Source organism: Microcaecilia unicolor, chromosome 10, assembly GCF_901765095.1.
Source record: "Microcaecilia unicolor chromosome 10, aMicUni1.1, whole genome shotgun sequence".
Taxonomy (NCBI): domain Eukaryota; kingdom Metazoa; phylum Chordata; class Amphibia; order Gymnophiona; family Siphonopidae; genus Microcaecilia; species Microcaecilia unicolor.
Genome location: NC_044040.1, coordinates 75,066,269 through 75,091,638, shown reverse-complemented (window position 1 = coordinate 75,091,638; position 25,370 = coordinate 75,066,269). Strand labels below are relative to the sequence as shown.

The 25,370-nt window shown below is 42.1% G+C and overlaps 1 protein-coding gene across 2 annotated transcripts in view; it reads left to right on the top strand.

The window, feature by feature from the left end:
• Positions 1–25,370, top strand: part of LRIG3 (leucine rich repeats and immunoglobulin like domains 3) — a 156,001-nt gene that overhangs the window by 18,650 nt on the left and 111,981 nt on the right. The window contains exons 2-3 of one of the 2 annotated variants that reach the window (XM_030216698.1): positions 18,202–18,273; positions 20,919–20,993. The exons of the other annotated variant lie outside the window; for it this stretch is intronic. Of the exons in view, the coding sequence (XP_030072558.1) occupies positions 18,202–18,273; positions 20,919–20,993 (147 nt within the window). The remainder of the gene's footprint in view (positions 1–18,201; positions 18,274–20,918; positions 20,994–25,370) is intronic. 2 annotated transcript variants of the gene reach the window in all.

The window sequence follows — 25,370 nt, the reverse complement described above, 5'->3', positions numbered from 1 at the left end:
GAGCTGAGATCTGGTTCTTCCCAACTGTAGACTCCCTTCACTTGCAGATGGTTATGACAAGGCTTAAACAAGGTGGTGCACCCATTTTTCTGTTATGACATTCTGTACAAGATTCAACACTTACCAAGAAGAAAACTAACTTGGAGTAAAGAAGATCTTGTTTTTATAATCTATAATTGTTCACTTATACCATAACGTTAAAATTTGACTTATCCCAACTCAGGAGAAAAATATTGTATTATAGTTTTGAGTATTACAGTTCAGGTGTTTCTTGGGCATGCACTGCCGCTGGTATGATTTGATAATATTTTTCTTGTTTTTCTGAGTTTAAGTGTTTGACCCATTAAGGCTATTTAATTTCATACTGGCTGATAGCTGTTGGCAGTCAGTGTTTTTTTTAAACACTGACCATTGCTGGCTAAATTACCCATGAATATTCTGTGCTGGGCCGTATCGGTCACCGGCCCTGAATGTCTGGGGTTAATTTTTGCTGTCCTGGCCGACGGAGCTGATGCAAGTTGCCCGCATAAGACAGTTATGTGGGACCTGGTCGAATATTGGCCAGGGCCTGCATAACTTATAAAACCCTTTTTGAAGGTCTCCCAATCCCCCTTGGCCCCCCCCCCAGAAACCGCCCGCTCCTTCCTTCCCCCACTCTCCCCCTCCCTCCAGGTTTGAATATCAGGCCCATAGTTTATTGTACAGAGTATAATGGAGAAAAATGAAACATGACTTGCAATGGTCTTAAAAAAAAAAAAAAAGTCGACTTGAAGCCATGACCGTGGGAGGAAGCTGAAAAGTGCTTCTCCGGCTACCCTATTATGAACAACTATTAAACAACAGGCACTGATAGCAGAACACCCCTCGATCTAAGAACAAAAGAATATTGGAAGATGGCAGCGAAATTACAGAAAAAGGATTGTGACTGTGGTAAAGTCCCAGAGGAAAGGATGGCAGTGCCCCAGAGCCCGGCAGGCCAAACAGTATCTTTGGTGTGGATAACAGAGATAACCACGGAAATAACAACCATGCTGGAAAGCATGCTAGATCGAAGGCTATGCCCCATTGATTCTAAGTTGGAGGACTTGAGTCAGGATTTTATCACCTACCAGTCCAGGACAAACCCAGTGGAAGATCCTGTTACTTCTATGGGAGGATACATAGGCTCTACTGCTGAAGAAGCTGGCAGCAGTAGCAGAAAAGGTGGAAGACCTGGAAAACAGGTCTAGAAGGAATAACCTCCGCTTGGTAGGATTGCCAGAATCTATTGCAGATAAAGAATTCATTGGATTTTTAGAACGCTGGCTGTCCAAGAATTGCACCTTCTAGACTGTTACTGGCTTTTGCGGGTGGAGCGGGCTCATTTTGTGGGCCTGCAGCAAACCATCTCCTTATGCAGATTACTTTATAGAATATGCTTAGCGAGTAGTGGGCATAAATTCTAATTAGTTCCAATTGGTGTCGATGATTGCTTAACATCCATTTATTGGTGCTGATTGGCTTGTTAACCAATTGAATTGCACATGCAAATAAGAATATGCCCAGATTTGCATTCACAACTCTAGTCGCACTATCTAGAATTTCAAGGTAAGTGTATTGGGTTAAAAAAAAAGTTCAGAAAATTTCCTGGAAAAAGGCCATAAATCATTAAGGTAGACCCAAGGGAACCACTGCTTACCCTTGGGTGTAAGTAGCATGGAATCCTGCTACATTTTGGGATACTCCTAGGTACTTTTGACCTGGATTAGCCATTATTGGAAATACAGTGCTAGGCAGGGTGGACTTTTGGGGCTAGATTCTATATTGGCGCAAAAACAAATATCGCTCAGTGCTAGTCTATAAACCATGCTTAAAGTTAGGGGTGGTTTATAGAATAGTACTTATGCGTGGGATTCAGGCCTAACTTTAGGCGTGGCCATTTGCACCAACTGAAATGTGGTGCAACTCCTTGCGCCTAAATTAGGCACAAATCCCCCTTATTCTCTAACTACACGCATAAATTCTAGGAACAACCCTGAACTGCCTATGACCCTTCCATTTCTGTGCCCCCTTTTGGACTAATGTGCATAACTGCTAATTAAATCCAACTAGCGCTAATTGCTTGTTAGGATGCTAGTTATCAGTGCTAATTGGCTTGATATTCAATTAAGTTACACATGCAAATTGGATGTGTGCCCAAATTTGGACATGCAACTCAAAGTGCCATATTTAGATTCCGGGGACTGGTGTGTTGTAGCCTCTACCAACCTAACTGTACTCCAAGGCTGCTCTACTTCTTCCTTTAGGCACAAATAATTAAACAAATTATTATCCTGCTAGACTAGTCCAGACTGACAACTTATCTTCCTCTATTAGCAGATGGAGGCAGAGACTTGAAGATTCTGGCATCCTCTGTATAACAGGTGGTGTATCCAGGAACATTCCAGTATTTCTTTGCCTCCAGCAGTTGGTGCAGCTTGGACTAGCACAGCAGGATATTTCTTCTAAACAGCTCAGGTGCACTCTACAGCCTGCAGTGCTTGAGGTTGAACCTTGGCTTTTTCTTTTAGCAGTTATCTGCCTGCTTAAAGTTTCAATTAAAAAAAAAAAAAATTAGCTCAGATAATTTAAAGGGGTTTCAACAAACTTGTTATGTTAATTGAGCAGGCAGGCACTGCTGAATGCAGGCCTGTTTGAGGCTCTAGGAGGGGGGGGGGGCAACTCTAAATGAATTTTTTTCAGCAGGGGTGCTTTTCTGCAGTAATGGCTGCAGCAGCTGCTCTTGCTGGGAGGTAGGCTCTGGGAATATGGCAGCCAGCACAGCCTGCTCCTACTACCCTGTTTGTGGCAAGGGAGACGATTTATGTTCTTACTAGCCATTAAGCCCATTAAAACGGGCAAGATTTGTAATTCTCACCTCCATGTCCAGCAAACCTCCTCTCTTCCCTGCCCTCCCTTCCCCCGATCCATGTCTAGCAACCCTGCTCTCTCCCCTGGCCTCCCCCGTCCACCAACCATCCTCTCTCCCCTGCCCTCCCCCCATATCCAGCAACCCTCCTCTTTCCCTTGGCCTCCCCGCCCTGTCCACCAACCCTGCTCTCTCCTATGCCCTCCCCCCATGTCCAGCAACCCTCCTCTCTCCCCTCTCATCCATCGATCCATGTCCAGCAACCCTGCTCTCTCCCCTGCCCTCCCACCCATGTCCAGCAGCCCTCCTGTCTCCCATGGCCTCACCCCATCCACCGACCCTCCTCTCTCCCCTGCTCTCTCCCCGTCCAGCTACCCTCCTTGCCGCCGCTCCCTCCCCCCTCCGTGACGGGCCCCCTGCACTGACATGAGAGCGACTCACCTCCGTGTGAAAATGCTGCAGGCAGCAGCAGATCGCTCTGCTGCTGCCTGCAGCGCTTCCACACGGAGATGAGAGGTTCTGTCATGTCAGTGCAGGGGGCCCGATATGGAGGGGGGAGGGAGTGGCTGCGGCGGCGTCGGGGATGGGGGGGGAGGGTGGAGGTTGGTGCACCGGCGATGTTCCTTTCCTTCATCTCCAGGCTCTGCAGCGGCAGGCCAGCAGCGTCCGTTTCCCTCTCTGTTCCGCCCTCTGACGTCATCACGTTTTGACGCGAGGGCGGGACAGAGAGGGAAGTCTCTACTGCACATTTGCGGGTGAGTCGGTCACTTGTCTTTTATATGTTTGATGGAACTTGTAGTTGTGGGTACAGCCTGGCCCAGGCCACTTTCACCTTATATTTAGCTTCAGGGTTATTGTGAGGTTTTGGACTGTGAGGTTCCTCCTCCCCACCCCATGGGGAAGGAACCCATGTCTGTTTTATCATTCCTACATAAGTAATTTCCTTATCTCTTATTTGTCCTGTTTGTCTGTCTTGATTAGCTCTGTCAAGCAGGGACTATTTTGTTATATGTTCAGCATACAGCACTGTGTACCTCTAGTAGAGCTATAGAAATGATAAGTAGTAGTGGTGATTTGAGGCCCCCAAGGGGTCCTACATGCTACAAGCCCTCAAGAGCTGCTTTAAGAGAGTTCTGCAAGAGTTAAAGGGCAGCCTTTCAGGGATCTTTCTTGTCCCAAGGGCCTTGATGGGGCTTCAGTCTCAGCTGGGGGGGCCAACACAGGCTTGCAAGTAGGCCAGGCTTTCTACTATGGTTTCAATCCTTAGTGGGCTCTAATTCCTCTTTCCTCTTCTGTGGAGGACGTGGGGCAAGGATATTGTAGATAACAGGGTTTCTCTCCGAGGAGAAGCTTTCTCTAGACAGGAAGGAGTTAAGGATTCCCCAGTGGTGAGGCACTTTTTTTTTTTTTTTTTTTTAATGAGTAACTTGCTTCCTTAATCATCAGTCAGGGTTTTGTGCATCTATGTGCCTGTGTACAGATGGGAATCCCATTCAGGAGGGTCCCAGCACACTTTCAAGGGCCTTTCTGTTTAATTGCATCCTCTTCCAGATGGTGTTAGCTGAGTGGGAGCCAAACAGAGAGGGTAACCAGCATACATACAAAGTACACAAAAAAGCAACACTGGGCCTTCAAGACTGAGACAACAGGAGTGTTTTATTAGTGAATGACCCGACACGGACCGTGTTTCGGCGTGAAACGCCTGCCTTGGGTCAGGGTTTGAGCATAAACTATGTGAAGTGTATAAGTATCCAAATCCTCCGAGATTAAACGGAGAGAAACTTTGGAGCCAAGAAAGCCTGTTACACCGGACAGTAACGATTCAAAAGAAACCACCTTTTAGTCTCCTGTTTTTGGACTACATGTATCTGGAGACACAGATCTCGGGGGCAACAGGCAACAAACAGCCCAATCTGTCATTTTTAGCACTTGAGAAATAGCTGTTGACCTTTTACAGAAAAGTTCCTTTCTATGTTTTTTATATTATTGAAAATGCAAAAAAACTCTATTCAGCTTATTTAACCACAAGGATTTATGTCAAGTGTATCAAAACTACAGAAACTAATTACTCCCATCAGATTTCCAACACCATCTTCTGACACTGAGAACTATCAGAATTGTCTGGAGAGAGAGCAGATTATTTTTAGATAAGAATAGCAGCTTCAGAGTCTAGAGTATAAATATTTCTTTTCCAAGAGGAAATAATTTAGACTTTAGAAAAAGTGTCATGTTTTCTTGTAAACTGTATATTAGACGTTTAAGTACACCAGCAAGCTGTATTCATTAAGGTACTAGTGTGAAAGGCCCGCTTCAGAGAGGAATGAAACGGGCGCTAGCACCGCTCCCCCCCCCCCCCCCCCCCCCCGATGTCTGCGGGTCATTCACTAATAAAACACTCCTGTTGTCTCAGTCTTGAAGGCCCAGTGTTGCTTTTTTGTTAGCTGAGTGGGAGCAATATCTCCTCCCTCATGAGGATCCCAATAAGATCTCAACATTGCTTCATGCTCTCATCAATTAATCAGACAATACTGAATTGCAATAATCAGGGATTCCACAATTGAAACATACAACTGATACAAAACACAGCAGTTCACTTTCTTTATAAATGGATGGAATTTAAATCATATCACTTCCCTTTTGCAGGAACAATAGTGGATTTCAATTGCAAGCTGGTTTTAGATTTAAGATCCTATTCTGTTATTAAGCTTTCTACACAGGGTTTCCTTCTTATTTAAATTCTAAGTTTAGCCTTTACTGGTCCACCTTATGCACTGTGTACATAAGGACATGGGCTTACTATCCCACCTCTTCCTAGATTTAGGCTAGATGTATCTAAAACTGTGGCCTACAAGTGTTTAGCCCCTCACTTTAGAATTAATTACCGGTCAAAGTTCAATCAGAAGTTTCTCTTAACAAATTTAAGATTAGTGTGAAAGCTTTTTTATTTTCCTGTTATTGTGGTCCTAGTTGATTCACACTTTTTTCCCAAAACATCTTATATGATTATGGTATAAAAATATGTACACCATGAAGACAATTTTCAAAAGCTATTTTATCCAGAAATAGCTATTTATCCAGTAAAATGCTGCATGAAAATTGTCCGTTCTTTCCGCATGTAAAGTATGTACACAGGGGTTTTATTTATTTGCTAAGTTTGATATACTTCGTCTAAACTTAATATCAAAGCGGTATAAAACAGGTTAAAAAACAAAACTAATCAAGACAATATACACCAATAACCAACAATAAATAAATGAAACATAGTCCAAACGGGAAGGGAGTGTAGTAGCACAACAATTCATACCGGATGAAAAAAAACTGGAAAGGAGGGATAACTCGGAAAAAATTAACGTTAATAACAAAAAGGGTATAACTTAATGGGGGGAGTGAAGATACTCTTGTTGAGAACATTCATGATTGTGTACCATATGTACTAAGCATTTTTCTCAGAAACAAAATGTGAAAAATTCTTCAGCACATATGGGCCAGCAAGAGGTGAGAATTGGGCTCATTTTCAAAAGAGAAAAACGTCCAAAAAGTGGCATGTCTGCATTTGGACGTTTTTCTCACAAAAACGTCCAAATCAGCATTTTTGAAACCTATTTTTAGATGTTTTTCTCTGAAGTCCACCAGAAGTGTATCCAAATCTCAAGGGGGAGTGCCAGGGGTGTATTCAGGGTGGAACATGGGTGTTCCTAAGACTTACACGTTTTTCAGCCATAATGGAACAAAACAAAACCGTCCAGGACTAAAACTTAAGATGTTTTGAGCTAGACCTGTTTTTATAACGAATAAGGCACAAAAGGTGCCCTAAATAACTAGATGACCACTGGAGGCAATCAGGAATGACCTCCCCTTATTCCCCTCAGTGGTCACAAACCCCTTCCCACCCCCCCCCCAAAAAAAAAATGTGATGAAAAACATTACTTGCCAGCCTCTGTGCCACCCTTAGATGTTATACTCAGGTCCATCAGAATAGCATGCAGGTACCTGGAGTAGTCTAGTGGTGGGTGCAGTGCACTGCAGGCAGGTGGACCCAGGCTCCTACCTCCCCTTACCTGTAACACTTATGGAGGAAACTGTGAACCCTCCAAATCTCACCAGAAACTCACTGTACCCACATATAGGTGCCCCCTTCACCCGTAAGGGCTATGGTAGTGGTGTACAGTTGGGGGTAGTGGGTTTTGGGTGAATTTTGGAGGACTTAGCAGACAAGGTAAGGGAGCAATGGTGAGATGTGTACCTGGGAGCATTTTATGAAGTTCACTGCCGTGCCCCCTAAAATGCCCTATTGCTTTCCTGGGATGTCACTTTTCCATTCTACCTGATGCCAAACTTTCTATTTTTTTATAACATCTGAGCCTTGTGTCTATTGTTTATCAGTAGATTTCAGCTTTGAATTCAGATCTTTAGATAAAAAGGAGGTCCCATTACATATATCTAAATATCAGAGTGCTATTTTTCCATACTTCATAGCAAGAGTGTACATTCCCTAATTACCTGTCCCAATGCAACTGAAGCTTTTACCTCCTCAGTGCATGTAAATGGTTTCATCCCTGTGTGGATTCTCTGATGCCGTGTGAGGTGTTCTTTCCAACAAAAGCTTTTACCACTCTCAGAACATGTAAATGGTTTCACTCTATTGTGGATTGTCTTGTGTATTGTGAGGTCTGCCTTCTGCCTAAAGCCTTTACCACACTCAGGGCATGTATATTGTTTCATTGCAACATGGTGGACTGTGAGGCTGTCCTCAATGATGCTTTTACCACACTTTCTATATGCAACTGTTTTAACTTCTGAATGGATTCTATGGTTCATTGCTAGATCAGTCCACCAGAGAATCCATGCTGTAGTGAAACAATATACATGCTTTGAGTGTGGGAAAAGACTTCAGGCAGAAAGCAGACCTCACAATACACAAGAAAATCCACAATAGAGTGAAACCATATACATGTTCTGAGTGCGGTAAAAGCTTTGGTTGGAAAGAAAGCCCTCATTAGGCCTACCGTGCCTTATTAAAAAGGCCCGTAAGAGCAGTCATTTGCTTCTGCTTCCTTCCTTGCTTTATTGGTCATCTGTTTATTTAGAAATACTTCAGTGGAAATATTGTAACGGGGTACATGAAGTTTATTAGCACATTTAGAACAAGGATTCTCAATCTTTTTATTTTGTGTATATGTTAAACTTGTTCAGTCCTAGTATACACTGAACCAAACATTGTACGTCTCTCTTCCATTAGGTGGAGGAGGCCAGCACCTTCTTACCTCTATGTACTCCATTCATCTGGCTTCAGTCTAATATGGAGCCAACAGGTCCTATGTAATTACAGGCCTCTATGCAGTTAGATTCAGATTGAAGTTGACAGAAGAGGCACACAGTTAAGAAGTGCTGCTTTCCTCTTACTAGTAGGAGAAAGGGAGGGAAGGTAAAGCTGGAAAAGCTACCAGATTTGTGATGGGTGCATGTATAATGTTTGTAATACTAGTAGTTATCAGGCAGGCTCCCCCCCCCCCCCCCCCTTTATGGGAAAGATGTAGTAATCTAGTCTTAAACTGTACCTCTTTCCAAATGCTTCATGGTTCTCTCATGTGCCCTCTGCCGTGGCTCTTTTCTTATTCTTTACACAGTTCATTTCTGGTCCTTTTACACCTGGAGCAAAGCAAGCAGTAGCATTGACTCTGGACAGGAAAATGTTTTAAAACAGCCAAGGTTTCACTGCTGACTTCAGGAGACAGCATTCTACCTAGAATTCATTCCCACCTTCTCACTCCTTCCCCCCCCCCCCCCCTCCGGCAATTAACAACTAGCCTAGGGCTGTTTTTACTCCATCCCTCCCTTATTTTCTCTCCCTGCTGGCAGTAAAGCAGGATTGGAACTCTCACAATAGGGCAAAAGAGCTTCTCTCTTCTGTCCTCTAATTCTTCCCCTCCTGTCCTCAGCAGGCCCTTTCAAATTGTTGAATTTTGCTTCTAGTAGGAAAGGGGGGGGGGGGGGGCTGGATCAGAAAGACTAGGGGGTGATCTTTTATTCTTCAGGGTTAGATGCAGTCAAATCCCTCATCTCCTGTGCCTACATGAGAGGAAGAGGGGTGGATCGTTTTTTCCCCTTTCTCACCCTTCTCTTCTGTTCACTTCATGCTCTGGAGAGGGGAGGGGTTGTGTTTGTGTTCTCTGGGGCACTGTCCAGTATAGATGGGACATGAGACAGTTTACAGTCTAGAGTCTGGTAAGCTATCTCCTCCAGCTTACTAGCTCAAAAGAACTGACTCCACCAGAAAGTCTATACAGTTTTTTTTTTTGATCCCCATAGAATTGACACTCTGTCCACCATGTGAATTGGCTAGCATCTTGCATCCAGTTTTCTATGAGCAAACTGTTTGTCCCCTAAGCACTGAAGTAAAACCTCACCAAATCAGTCACTGTAACTAGAGAATGACATGGGGACAAAGTTTGTCTCCATCCACGCCTCTGTCCCCGTGGGCCTTGTCTCCATCCCTACCATGTCCCCATGGGCTCCATTCTCATCTGCAGAAGCCTCGAACACTTATGATTTTATATTTAAATCTTTCTATTAAAGTATGAAAAGGAACAATATGCTGTGCAACTCAAAAATGGGGAATAGGAGGAGAGAGAATATCCAGAACAGAGGAGAGAATAGTATTATAGGAAGAGACAGCCTCATTGACAAACTTGGATAACATAGTAGTTGAGAAGAGGGTTGAAACACTGGTGGAGAGAGTGTAAGAGTCAATAGCCTGAATATTCGTAAATGTATTGGTGGAGATTGGATGGGACTGGGGGTGGGGTTGAGGAAGATGTTTAGGGAAAGGGAAATGTGACTTGATTGATATACCACCTTTCTGTGGTATTTTGCAACTACATTCAAAGCGGTTTACATATATACAAGTACTTATTTTGTACCTGGGGCAATGGAGGGTTAAGTGACTTGCCCACAGTCACAAGGAGCTGCAGTGGGAATTGAACCCAGTTCTCCAGGATCAAAGTCCCCTGCACTAACCACTAGGCTATTTAAGTGTGAAAGTTATCAGATGATGGTCAGACAGGGTAAGAACTGAGGTGCAGAAACTGGAGAGCCAGCAGTTGCAAAAGAGTACAAGATCAAGACAGTGGCCATTCTGGTGAGTAGAGGTAGTGGAGCACAGTTGAATATTGAAAGAGGATGTTAAAGTGAAAAACTGAGAAGCATAAGACTAGGAATATGGGAGAAAAGGTAACCTCCATGACACATGGCGACAGCTGAAGCAGAGTCTTCAGGGCAAAGCCAAGTCTCAGGGCAAGCAGATGGAGAGTACGAGAGAGAAAGAGGTTGTGGATGTAGGAAAATTTGTTGAAGATAGAGCAGGCATTCCACAGAGCACATGAAAAAAGAAGAGGAAAGGAACAGAAATTAGATTAGAGACATTGTGGTATGACCTTCACGAATAGGATGAGAGGTGATGTGGAGGACCAGTACTGGGATTGATATCCACATCACAGAGCAGAAGAAGGAGCAAGAGAGTGCGGAGAAGTGTAGGAGAAGCATGACTACAGTGAAGAAGAGAAGATGAAGATGCACTCAGACAGAACAGAGATGGTTGAATGAAAGAAAGGAAATGTTGAAGCTGGAAAGAAGGGAGAAGACAAAAGGGATGGTGAGATGATGAGAGAAGAAGGAGGACAATGTGGTCCTGAGGTATGCAGTGGTTTCACATGGAGAAAGAGATTAGGAAGGGACAGTACCAAGAAAATGGGAATAGCAGAAAGAAAATATGGATTGGGATGGACCTCGGATTGACCTCGAAGAAGGCTGTGAGGATATGCAGATGGGCTGCAAGTCCTCTACAGCACCTGGAAGGCATGCCTACTCTCCGCCACCATTGCTAATAAGTAAAATTTATTTTTTAGCATGTGGGAAGTGCATCCAGATGCCAAAAATACTGTGGGACGCTTCAGTGTGCCCCGAAATAGTGGTCTTTAACGTGGTAAAAGCTTAGTAAAAAGGCTCCTAAAATAGAGAGATTAATATAAATCTTGATGCAGTTGTGTCTTACATTTTAATGAACATACATACGTAACATTGTACAGATGTGCTGAAGTAACAAACAATAAGAATCAATGTCCAAAGTTAAAATTAAGTACAGACTACATAAACAAATAAACTACATAAACAAATTCTCAATATTACACGAATCACAGTCTGGCTTTCAACCGTTACACAGCACAGAAACAGTTCTACTCACCCTACTAGCCAAATTCGAACAGGAAATAGCAAAAGGAAACAACATCCTCCTCCTACAATTCAACATGTCTTGTGCATTCGACATGATAAACTATAACTTATTAAGATTACTTGACAAATTTGAGATTGCTGGCAACTTACTTAACTGGATCAAGGGCTTCCTAACCACAAGAACATATCAGGTAAAGTCAAAATCAAACATATCATCACCGTGGAAAGCAGATTGCAGAGTACCACAAGGCTCACTGCTATCCCCGATCCTCTTCAAACTATTGATGACCCCACTAGCCAAGGTCTTATCTAACCAAGGTCTTAACCCTTTCATCTATGCAGACAATGTCACTATATACATCCCTTACAGATCCACACTGACAGAAATTGCTAATGAAATCAAGACCGGCTTGAACACCATGGACTCCTGGGCAAATGTATTCCAACTAAAACTCAACAAAGAAAAAAACTCACTGTCTTATCCTATCTCAATACATCACGGACATTCCCGCAACTATCAACACTCTAGACCACACGCTCTTTATCTCAGACAGCCTGAAAATCCTCGGCGTTACAATCGACCGCAACATTACACTAGAAAGCCAAGTAAAATCCACATCAAAGAAAATGTTCTACTCAATGTGGAAACTCAAACGTGTGAAACAATATTTTCCGAGGGAAATATTCTGCAACCTGATACAATCGATGGTAATGAGCCATGCAGACTACTGCAATGGATTATACGCAGGATGCAAAGAACAAATCCTAAAGAAGCTTCAGACCGCACAAAACATTGCTGCAAGACTCATCTTCGGAAAAACACAATTTGAAAACGCTAAACCCCTTCGCGAAAAATTACATTGGCTACCAATCAAAGCGCACATTGCCTTCAGAATCTGCACTGTGGTCCACAAAATCATATACGGTGAAGCACCAGGCTACATGACAGACCTAATCGACCTACCAGCCAGAAACTCATCCATATCTACACAAATATACCAAAATCTACATTACCCAGGCTGCAAAGGACTCAAATACAAATCAACTTACGCATCCAGTTTTTCCTACATTAGCACACAACTATGGAATGCAGTACCAAAAGACTTGAAAACCATACACGACCATCTACACTTCAGAAAGACACTTAAGACCCACCTGTTTAAAAACGCATACCCCACAGATCCAACGTAACTGCCTGATATCAGCGATACAATAACGCTAAAGTTCATAATGGCCATCACCGAACCCCCCCCCCCCCATCGAACGTTTTCTCTATGTGGTCTAAGCAACATTGAACCTGCAAAGAGGTGGGAAAATGTGGGGTACAAATGTAACAAATAAAATAAATAAATACTCTTCTAAAGGATATTCAAAATAGTAATCCATATTCTCTGTTTCATAAACATTTGAAGAATTTATTTCAGAAATGTTATGACATTTGAAATTCTCTCCTGTTTATTGACTTAATAAATCATTATATATTTATCTATGTTGTTAACCACTTCAAGCTCTATTTTATAGGGAAGATGTGGTATGTAAGAGTAATGATTAGGTTAGATTCTAGGGCTGCATTTCTGAAGTAAGCTGTGAAAACTGTAAGGCTGTTCATAGCTATTTGGCATGCTGTTTTAAATTTGTGCAATTCTGGTCATCGCATCTCAAAAAAGATATAGTGGAATTAGAAAAGGTACAGAGAAAGGCGTTGAAAATGATAGAGGATGGGACGACTCCCCTATGAAAGGCTAAAGGGTCTGGTGCTCTTCAGCTTGGAGAAAAGACTTCTGAGGGAGACATAGTAGAGGTCTATAAAATAATGAGTGTAGTGGAATGGGTAGACATGAAATCAATCACTTGGTTACTTTTTCCAAAAATACGAGGACTATGGTGCATGCAATGAAGCTACAAAGTGGTAAATTTAAAATGAATCAGAGAAAACATTTCTTCACTCAACGTGTAATTAAACTCTGGAATTCATTGCCAGAGAATGTAGTAAAAGCGGTTAGCTTAGCGGGGTTTAAAAAGGTTTGGATATTTTCCTAAAAGAAAAGTCCATAAGCCATTTTTAAAATGGATTTGGGGAAAATCCACTGCTTATTTCTAGTATAAGCAGCATAAAATGTATTGAACTTTTTCGGGATGTTGCCAGGTATTTGTGACCTGGATTGGCCACTGTTGGAAAGAGGATGCTGGGCTTGATGGACATTCGGTCTGTCCCAGTATGGCAATACTTATGTAATTTTGTATTTTGTATTTCCTATATTTTCCTTACTTTTTATTCTTTGATTTATTTATGGCTGCATTTCAATAAAAATTTGGATTAATAATTAATCGTGTAATTAATCACACGATTAAAGGTTTGTTCCCCCCCCCCCCCCCCTTGCAGCTCTTTGTGCCTGTACACAATGGAGGGTTAAGGGACTTGCCCAGAGTTACGAGGAGCTACATTGGGGAAAAATAGCATATCTTTAAATTGTACAATTAATCATGATTAAAATTTTAATTGAAATGCATCCCTAGATACAACGTACTTAAATATGTACCCATCATGTTAAGAAATAACAAAACTGGCACATTGTACCAAAATAATACAAGATATGAGAAAAATTACACAATATGCAAATAAGGACAGATAATTGATCCTACTGTTGTTTTCACCACTCTATTTATTTAAAGAACACAAGTATCCTGGGGTGTACCATGTGGTGCAGTAATTTACTACTTGTTGATTTGGCTCAGTACATCTTCCAGGTTCACCAAGATTTCTTTCAGTTTTTGATTTATATACTAATACTGTGCTATTTTCTTTCTTTTCTTATCTGTTCCCTTTTGTATTTTTGTGTAATATTTTGATTATTTTTCATTCTTACAAAACCAATACTTGCAAGACCCCATGGTTGCTAATTATAGTGATGCTGTGGTTTCCTTATCCTTGTCTCTTTTCATAGTAACTTACAGCTGATAAAGATCTGCATGGTCCATCCAGTCTGTCCAGCAGGGTGGCCAGAGCTGTACTTGCCACTACGTGCAGATTACACTTTATAATTAAACACTGGCATCACAAACGGGGCAGTCAGCACCATGCCAACCACCATGCCAACCACACACATATAAGCAGTTACATATGATGCAGTCTTGGATCACAGTACCACAACATCATACCAGTAGCTTAAAGAGTCGCAATATTATTGCCACAGCAGAGTCACATTCATTATCCATACATGATTAATTCAACAATGTTTCTAACTAACATTTACTCACTAATTTCAACCTTAAAATGTCTTCCCTTGCCCTATTGAGATATGTAGCACCCACAGCAGTAGTGTAGCTATGAATGGGCACAGGCCCACCAAAACAGTTCAGTAGCAGCCATCTTGCTTTCCTCCCTACCCTCAGATCTGGCATCCCCTCCTATAGCCGGGCAACTCCCACCCTCCCAACTTCTCTGATCTACCTCAGCATCTTTTACAGTGCAGCAGTGATGCACCTCTTCTACTAATGATAACTTCATGGGCTTCCCTGTGCCATATCCCACCCTCACTGATGTCACTTCCTGTTTCTTGGATGCAGAAGAGGGTAGCCTGTGAAACCAGTACAAGCAACGGAGGTGCATGGCTGCTGCTCCAGCAAAAATGCTGAGGTAGACCGGGGGGGGGGGGGGGGGGGGGGCTAGGCTGATGCTGAGGTAGACTAGCAGGCTTATTTTCGAAAGAGAAGGGCACCCATCTTTCAACACAAATCGGGAGATGGGCATCCTTCTCCCAGGGTCGCCTAAATCGGCTTAATCGAAAGCCGATTTTGGACATCCTCAACTGCTTTCCGTCGCGGGGACGACCAAAGTTCATGGGGGCGTGTTGAAAGCATAGCGAAGGCGGGACTGGGGCGTGCCTCTCACATGGGTGTCCTCGACCGATAATTTGAAAAAAGAAGGGCGTCCCTGACGAGCACTTGGGCGACTTTACTTGGTCCATTTTTTCTTACGACCAAGCCTCAAAAAGGTGCCCGAACTGACCAGCTGACCACTGGAGGGAATTGGGGATGATCTCCCCTTACTCCCCCAGTGGTCACTAACTCCCTCTCACCCTATAAAAAAAGGTGGCCGGGAAGTCCATTCCCATGGAACCCTGCCTTTTTTCTCTTAAGCTGTGGGCTTTTCCTCCACTCAGCAAGCCATGATGCGGTATGCCACGTGTGCTTCTAGAGTTGTAATAGCATCATGTTGGAAGCAGCCCTTGACTCCTCCAATAGCGAGGTGGCTTCATAAGTTGAGGCATGTTTGCGAGATGGAGATCCTACTAGCTGAGCGGCGCAATCAGATGAATAGGTGGCACGCGATCTGGGATCCTTTTACCTTTCATGTATAATTCAAATGAAGCTAAAGGTCAGAGCAGTGCGAGTCCTGTTGGGGGGAAGGGGATTTGGGAGGTGGGGGGGACAGGGGAAGGGGGAGGGACATAGAAAACAAAAAGTTTATAAAATATTGAAGTTCCAGAATGTTAAAACTGCACAGTTAAAAATGATGTAAAATGAAGTATGGTGAGATGGATTGGAGTGTTTTGTATGGTCCATTTTTGTTTTATGTCTCTAAATATCTGTATTAACTGTTAATAAAGAATTCATGCAAATAAAAAAAAAACTTTTTTGCCAGCCTCTATGCCAGCTTCAAATATCATACCCATCTCCCTGACAGCAGTATGTAGGTCCCTGGAGCAGTTTTAGTGGCTGCAGTGCACTTCAGGCAGGTGGACCGAGGCCCATCCCCCCCTACCTGTTACACTTGTGGTAAATGTGAGCCCTTCAAAACCCACCAGAAACCCACTGTACCCACATGTAGGTGCCCCCCCTTCACCCGTAAGGGCTATGGTAGTGTTGTACAGTTGTGGAGAGTGGGGTTTGGGGGGCTTAGCACCCAAGGTAAGGGAGCTATGCACCTGGGAGCTTTTTCTGAAGTCCACTGCAGTGCCCCCTAGGGTGCCCAGTTGGTGTCTTGGCATGTCAGGGGGACCAGTGCACTACGAATGCTGGCTCCTCCCACGACCAAATGGCTTGCATTTGGTAGTTCCTGAGATGGGCGTCCTTGGTTTCCATTATCGCCAAAAATTGTGGACGACCATCTCTAAGGTTGACCTAAATTTTGCGATTTGGGCATCCCCGACCGTATTATTGAAACGAAAGATGGACGCCCATCTTGTTTTGATAATACGGTTTTCCCCGCCCCCCTTTGCCGGGATGTCCTGCAAGGACGTCCTCAGGAAAACTTGGGCGCCCCTTTCGATAATGCACGTCTAGGGGAGCTGGGCTGCTGGGCTGATGCTGAGGTAGACCAGAAGAGCTGGGCTGATTCTGATGTAGGTTGGGGGGTTGGGCTAATACTGGATTAGGGTTAAAGGAGAGGGAGAGAGATGCAGGACAAAGGGAAAGAGGGAGGGGAAAAGTTTCAGAAGGCCCACCCATCCTAACTGTGGGCACGCCCAAAATTATAGATCTGGCTATGCCACTGGCCCACAGTTACAGCATATGAAATAAATGTAATATAAAATATACATGCATAATCCTGATTTGCCTTTTTCAGGCAGACCATAGTAGGCTGCCTGGCACTGGCTTAATTCTTAGCTACTAAAGTTGCCATTGAAGCACTACTCCTGCCCATTATAATACATCAGCAGTCAGGAGGTCACTTTAGTTTTGTTTTAATTTCATCCTCTTTCTATATAGGATTTTCTGTGTTTGTCCCACACATTTTTGAATTCTATCACTGTTTGTCTCCATCACCTCCTCAGGAGGGGTATTCCCAGGCTTCTGTCACCCTCTCTGTGAAAAAGGTATTTCCTGATGTTACTCCTAAGTCTACCACTCTGTAATCTCAAGTCATGTGTTCTAGTTCTACTGTTCCTCATCTCTGACGGGCCAAATCTATTGTTTTTCACCTACCATTTTCACCTCTGCTTTACATAAGAACATAAGCACCGCCATACTGGGAAAAGACCAAGGGTCCATCAAGCCCAGCATCCTGTCTCCGACAGTGGCCAATCCAGGCCTCAAGAACCCGGCAAAAACCCAAACAAAACAAATTTTAAATTAATAATGTTCAATGGACTTTTCCTTCAGGAATCTGTCCAAACCCCCTTTAAACTCAGCAATGCCAACTGCTGTCACTACATTTTCCGGCAATGAGTTCCAGAGTCTAACTACACGCTGAGTAAAGAAACACTTTCTCCTATTTACACATTCTAGCTTCATCTTATGTCCCCTGGTTCTGTTATTGTTAGAAAGTGTAAACAAACACTTCACATCCGTCCGCTTCATTCCACTCATTATCTTGTAGACTTCTATAATATCACCCCTCAGCCGCCTCTTCTCCAAGTTGAAGAGCCCTAACCGTCTTAGCCTTTCCTTATAGGGAAGTCCTCCCATCCCTTTTACCATTTTATATCCCTTGGGACACGAGTGTCAAACTTCTGATGAGAAATGTATATACACTTCTTCCAAAATATACATATATATTCTTAATATTCATTAGAACTATCCAGAAAACCAGACTGGCTTTTCTAGGATTTCAGTTTAACACCTCTGCATTAGGAGGGAAATGAATATAACTTGCAGACTTGTACACACTATTCTAGGTGAGGTTTCACCAACAACCTATACAGAAGTGCGAGTTTAAATATGTTGTTTTTCTCCTAGCTATGTTTCTTCCTATGTAACCGAGCATTACTCTAGCTACTGCCTTGCTTTTGCTAACTTGATTATTGGCTGTAATTTCCCCAATGTATCTTTCCTGTTTGGTGCACCTTTAGTATCTTTACCTCCTTCCATGTTCTGTTACTGTGGATTTTCATATTGCATAGTTGCAATCTTGAATTGAAAGTTAGCTCCAACCACTTGACTGTTCTTCATGGGTTGGTTCTTTTCATTAGCAGATGAGCTGTCACTTCACATTAGTCTGATATAATTCAGAAGATCTTTGCACAGTAGTTGTAACAAGATTAATTATAAATAATAAATCATTAATATTTATATATATGAAGCTGAAAATATGTATGTTTATTTTATCTAGCGACTAATATGTTTTTTGTTTTACTATTTAGAGACCTGAGTCACAATAGAATATCTTCAATCAAATCAAATGCTTTGAGTCATCTGCATAATCTTCAGGAAATGTAAGCGGATTTAAAAAATTTAATCTATTTAACATTTTTCTTCTTTAAGATTTTGTAGTATTTTAAAATGAGGGGAGAGTTGTGCTCTCTTTATAATGAAGTTTTAGACAAAAGAATCTCTGATTTTCAAAATATTTATTCCTTATCCTGCTCAACCAGTCCACACCTATAGGTGATGTCCCCATAGCAGCACATGGAAGCAGAGAAATCGAAAATTTAAATGACATCACCAAGATAAGGAGTTGTGCACTCAGGAATCTTGCAGTATTTCTCCAGCATATGGTGCACCTACTGGTGCACTGTTGAGGTGTATCAGTTTTTGACCTGATGTTGACTGATCAGAATGCAAAGTGACCTTGGTTCTTCAGCTGGTGGAGAGAGCCTGGGTCAGAGGGGCTGGATGCCCTTGCACATCTTTTCCTCATGGCTTCTGGTAGTTCAGTGATTTGCAGGATTGCAATTTATGCATTTCTGGTCATTCTGATGTATAAGATTGGCCTCACCACCCTTGATATGCAGCTCTGGTTCTTCTCATGGGTTCTCCATTTCCTTTGCTGAGAGGAGGAGGGCTTTTTCATCAAAACCCAGTTCATATGGAAGACCTAGATCCCGTCTGACTTATGTGTTTTCTCTCTGTTATTACCACTCTGTTGAAGGTATGGAAATCCACCGCATCACTGGTTTATGACAGAGTCTGGAGGGTGTTTGAAACCTGGTGCTATGGCCAGAAAGTGGACATTCCAATCATCTTGTCTTTGTTACAGAATGGTCTAAATCAGGATTTGCTTCTTAATTAACTTAAGGTATGAGTGGCAGCCTTAGCCTACTTCAAATGGTCTTCAATAGTGGTCAAGCTAGATCTAGTACATCCTGTTGTGGTGGTTGAATTGATTCAGCCTCCAATTTAAGCAGTTGCGCAGTAATGGGATCTCAATTTGGTATTGACAGCCATTCCCATGTCTCCATTTTGAGCCCCTGCAGAAGGCTTCAGTGAAGGATGTAACCCTGAAAACAGTGTTCCCTGGATGCTGTCTGTTTGGCTAGAGGAATTTCAGAGATTTGTGTACTTTTTTTTTTCTTTTTTTGCAGGAGCCTTTATATAGTCTTTTCATCTGATGTGGTTTTGCTACTTATGACTACTTTCTTCCTTCTGAAGGCTATTTCTCCTTTTCATTTGAACCAGTTGGTTATGCTATGTTCTTTTGGAAGCTTTCAGATGAACTCATGCCAGGGGCTTCATAAGTTGGATGTTCACAGAATACTTCTCTGAATCAACTTTGACCTGTTTTTTATGGTCCTCACAAGGGACATCCCACTTCTAAGTCGCGTATTGAATTAAGACTACTAATTCCTACATTCTTCATGGGAAAGAAGTTCCTCAGGAGTTTTCGGCCCACTCCATTGAATTACATGCTTTGACCTGGGCTAAAGCTAGGTCTGTAGCTCCGGAAAGTATCCCTGCCTGTCACTCGGGAGACTGGGGTTCGACTCCCTAAAACCAAAGGAATAGGCCAGAATTTTCCAGAACAGGAAGACATTTGGGGTAATTCTCTGTAATTCTTACCTGTTAATTTTCTTTCCTTGAGTCCTGCTGGACTAGTCAAGGATCTATCCTGGAAGCTCAGTAGAATTCTGGGCCCTAAGTCTGCCACCTATCTTGTAGAGGGAAGCCCTAAGGATCCTGTTATCAGTTTCAAACTGAGGTTCTCTTGTTTCTTCATCTTATTTGTTTTTTATTTGAGTGGCTTTGGTATTAGCATACTGGAAGATTTCTGTCTGCATCATCCCTTATATCAACAATGTCATCAGAATCTCCAAGTTCTTTGACTCAAACTGCTTGTATGAGTACATAACTCAAAGGTTTGGACTGGTCTTGCAGGAGGACTCAAGGAAAGGAAATTAACAGATAAGAACCTAAATTCAGTTTCCTTAAGAAGGAATGATATTTTTCTATATTTAATGAGACCAGATTTGGGACATACATTTAAAGTAATAAATAGTGTTTTATAAATTTTCCTTTATATTGAGAAGCCTTTAAGCCCTTTGTGTTGTTTATGTGTCTGTAAAGCATCCTAAGATTGTTTTCCTCTCTTTTTTTAAAAAGCTTATCAAAACTTCATTTTAGTAAGATTAATTTCTTGCACGGTATTAATAGTTTTTAGCCCTGATAGTATAATTAGGGCTAAAAAATAGCCACATCTATTGGGTGGCTAAAATATTCAATGACTTATGGCCTCTTTTATAAAGCCATGCTAGTGATTCCCATGTGGCAAATGAGAGGAAGCCCATGGGAATTGAATGGGCTTCCACTCATTTACTGCACAGGAATCGCTAGCATGGCTTTGCGAAAGAGGCCCTTAGTTAGGAGGAGGAGGAGGAGGGAAAGGAGATGTGTGACAGGAGGAAGAGAGAGAACAAAGACGAAATGTGGAGTCCACCTTCACAGTCCAGCTACTGTTTAAAAAAAAATTGCAAAATAATAATAAACAATTGGGTGGATACATTTTGCCCTGCTTTTACAAAGTGACTGCTACACCTACAGTAAAAGTGGATTGAGTGATTTGGAACCACAGTTGCTGATTTTATGATTACGTTTCTCTGGTATATGTTGGCAAAATTAATATAAATTGTTTTTTCCCTGACAGAAAACTAAACAACAATGAATTAGAAGCCATACCAGATCTGGGACCATTGTCAGTAAATATAACACTCCTCTCCCTGTAAGTAGGTTTACTACATGTTATGTTCTGTAGTTGACAGTGTATGGTTTATTAGAGCTAGCTGAATTACCTTTCCTCAATAAGATAACAAGGTGATGTATATCAATAAAACAAGGGAAATTTAGAAAGGAACACCATCAAATTGTAAAGAAAAGGGGAATAAGAGAATGAGTGTTATAAACAATGTTTGTTTGTTTTTTTATTTTCATCCCAATTCCCCTATCTTGATCACTAAAGTCGAAAACAATAAGTCTAGCTGTGTAATATTGTCTTAGTCTATGCATGAGTTGACTTTTATGTGTCATTCAAGCAGCTCCAATAGTACACATTTGTTGAGAGATTTGCAGTCTGGTGGAAGCGAAGTGCTTCACTCCCTCCTCTTTGGCATAGCACTTGTCTCGTGTGTGATATTTTTTTACTAGAGGCAGAACAGTTTTAATAAACTCTCATATATATTTTTTTACTCTGTGGCACCTCTAATCAAAACCAGGGTTTATATATCATTTGAAGCTAAAGAACTAACTGTCAAGTTAAGTTGAAACATGCGATTCACAGCTAAAATATTAGGTAGCTACTTTATATTTTCTCATAGTGGTAATTCTCTTTTTCTGTACAGCTAGCAGATGCAGAAAAGGATTGGGAAAAGTATCTGTCTCTTCAGTTTACTGTAAAAATTTAAGGTGGTCTTTTGTATTTCCATTTCCCAAAATGGAATCTGAACTTTTACAAAGTATTTGTTGAACCTTAAAAAAAAAGAATTAGAGTAATGGTTTAACCTTAAAAAAGATGACCTCAGTTCAGGTTTTTGTCTCCAAAAGCCAAAATAATTACATAAAACTTATGTGAGGATTTAAATTTTGGTGTTGTCAAGGGCTAGAAAATATCAGACAAGCTTTGAACTGGAGGCAGACTTCTTTTTAATGTCCTGGTGGTCTAGTGTCCTATTCTGGACAAGAGTGATCCCTAGTCGCTCTTGCCTCTACTAGTTCCTCAGCTAAAATGGCTAAACAGTCCTGGGACTGGTGCTGAGAACTAGGTAAGCCAGAGCTCAGGTACAAACTTAGGGCCTCTTTTATCAAGCCGCAAATAACTGCTCCCGCACGGCAATTCTAATGGAGCCCATTCAAATTGAATGGGCTTTGTCGGCATTACTGCACTGGAGCCGCTAGCTGGCTTGATAAAAGAGGCCCTTAGATTGTAAGCCTTCTGGGGGACAGGAAAATACATAGTGTAACCTCTGTGAGTTAATTCAAAACCAGCAAGTCACACTGCTTGGAAAAACTATATGCTGCCATCTACATCAGTCCTTCTCATCTATACTGTGTTCCCATAATTGCCTCTTTTCATTGGAGCCGACTCTGTGGGTGCTGTGGGTGCTTGAGCACCCCTAATATTGAGAAAATTCCTTGTATGTGTCCAGAGAGGGGTCATTTCCATTGGACTTAGCACTCCCAATAATTTTGAAAAGTTGGCTCCTATGCCTCTTTTTGTTTGCAACCTCCCATTGCACTCCAGCCACAATCCTCTCTCCCTGGCAGCAAGAGGAGAGCAGTGCTTCTTACCTGTATGTTCTTCATCTGTTGGATTCAATCTGAAGTCTGAGAAGCATGGTGCTGTCAGGTCCTGTGACTCTATGGAGCCTTCTGTGGCTCAGGCTTCAGATTGGAGCTGGTACAGTTCACAGTTCTGCTTTATTTTATATATAAGTACATAAGTACATAAGTAATGCCATACTGGGAAAAGACCAAGGGTCCATCGAGCCCAGCATCTTGTCCACGACAGCGGCCAATCCAGGCCAAGGGCACCTGGCAAGCTTCCCAAAGGTACAAACATTCTATACATGTTATTCCTGGGATTTTGGATTTTTCCAAGTCCGTTTAGTAGCGGTTTATTGACTTGTCCTTTAGGAAACCGTTTACAAATAGTTTACAAATCAGATCCTGTTAAGACATGCTACTTTCTTCCTGCAGGGCAAGGGGGGGGGGGGGCAGATGGGGGAGAGAATAATCATATCAAAGGACAGGAAACAAGTGTGTGGCGTGAGAAATTTCATGCCTCCTATTGTGGGGTCAGCCATGAAAATACGCTAAAAATGGTGTACCTTATGATATGGAAATCAAGAAGGAGGTTGCTAATTGAGTTGGGTTCATCTACTGAAGAAAAGCAGGATGAAATAAAGGGCAAGGAGGAAAAGGGATGCACAGGAAAGAACTCGAAGACACTGGAAAAACCTTTTCTGAAAAGTTTGCCTCTTAATGGTGTTAAATGTTCTGCACAAATATCAGAATGAACGATCAATTGTTTGATGTTATGGAAGTGCACAATGTTGGCAAGAAACTTAGAGCATGCACGATAATAGTTTTATTTGAAGAATCTAATCTTGGATTGTCCTACAAAATATCACTTAACATGACACATTAGAATACGGGTGGGCAACCACAGTCCTTAAGGGCCACAACCCTGACCGGTTTTCAAGATTTCTACAATGAATATGAATGAAAGATTGTCTTATAAAATAGCACTTATGACACATTGGAGCAGGGGTGGGCAACCATGGTCCTTGAGAGCCATAACCCTGACTGGTTTTCAAGATGTCTACAATGAATATGAATGAGATTTATTTGCATAAGTACATAAGTACCGCCATACTGGGAAAAGACCAAGGGTCCATCAAGCCCAGCATCCTGTCTCCGACAGCGGCCAATCCAGGCTTCAAGAACCTGGCAACCCCCCCCCCCCCAAAAAAAAAAAAAAAATTAATAATGTTCAATGTACTTTTCCCTCAGGAATTTGTCCAAACCCCCTTTAAGTTCCATAAGGCCAGCTGCTGTCACTACATTCTCCGGCAAGGAGTTCCAGAGTCTAACTACACACTCAGTAAAGAGAAACTTTCTCCTATTTGTTTTAAATCTACCATATTCTAGCTTCATCTTGTGTCCCCTGGTTTTGTTGTTGTTTGAAAGTGTAAACAAACGCTTCACATCTGTCTGCTCTACTCCGCTCATTATCTTGTAGACTTCTATCATATCACCCCTCAGCCGCCTTTTCTCCAAGCTGAAGAGCCCTAACCTTCTCAGCCTTTCCTCATAGGGAAGTCGTTCCATTCCCTTTATCATTTTCGTCGCCCTTCTCTACACCTTTTCTAATTCCTTTAGATCTTTTTTGAGATGCGGCGACCAGAATTGGACACAATACTCGAGGTGCGGTCGCACCATGGAGCGATACAACGGCATTATAACATCCTCGTGTTTGTTTTCCATCTCTTTCCTAATAATACTCAACATTCTGTGCACTTTCTTAGCCGCCGCAGCACACTGAGCAGAAGTTTTTAACGTCTTATCCACGATGACTCCCAGATCCCTTTCTAGGTCCGTAACTCCTAACGCAGAACCTTGCATGTCATAGCTGTAATTCGGGTTCCTCTTACCCACATGCATCACTTTGCACGTGTCAATGTATTGCTTACATTGTATGCAAATAGATCTCATGCAATGTTGAAATCTTGAAAATTCAACTGGGTTTTGGTCCTTGAGGACCACATTTGCCCACCCTTCGCTGGACAGTTGTTGGACCTGCTGAAGTTTTATCGAGACATGGCCTTATTAAATCATGTTCTTCACATCATTGATGACTGAATCAATTTAGGAATGACAGCTGCTCTGCAGCCTACCAAAGCATCTTCTAGATCAGTACATTCTGAACAGCTTACCAGTGGTGATTTGTGAGAGACATGGTTGAAGTATCAACTGGAAGTTTTGAAGAGCAATACAGTTTTCTAACAGGTTAAGGATGTGAAAATATGTGCAAATGAGAGAATTGTCTTGGCTATGTTATCTTGTTCCAAGTTATCTCTTGCTATTTGACATGGATAAAGCTAAAGCTAAAGCCAAGTGTTATGCCAACATGAAAGTGGCATGCATTTTGAATCATTTGATTCACATCTGCATATTAAATACATAGACAAGGGATGACGACTTGGAATCATTCCTTAAGAGAACTTGAAGCTGGAAGAGTAGTTGTCTGACATTCAACCAAATAGTATTGACCCATTTATAGACTATTTATGGATGAGCCAGAATTGAATCAAGATGTAAATTATTTTCTCTGACAAGCAGGATTGAGTCAGGCACACAAGTGGGTGATGTCATTGCATTTTGCTACAGTGGAACAGATTGCTCAGAACTCAATGTAAAGTTCAGTGCATACATGGCCTTTACCATATACAGGGATCTCCATTGCTCCTCAGTTTTGTTTTTCTGTTCAGTTGAATGGAGGACGGTTAACCAAGCTTTTCCCAATAACTTTTCTTCAAATTATGTGTTTATGGTGTTTGTTTGTTTCTGACAGTCTTCGGGGAAACTTCTCTGTTTCTAAAGT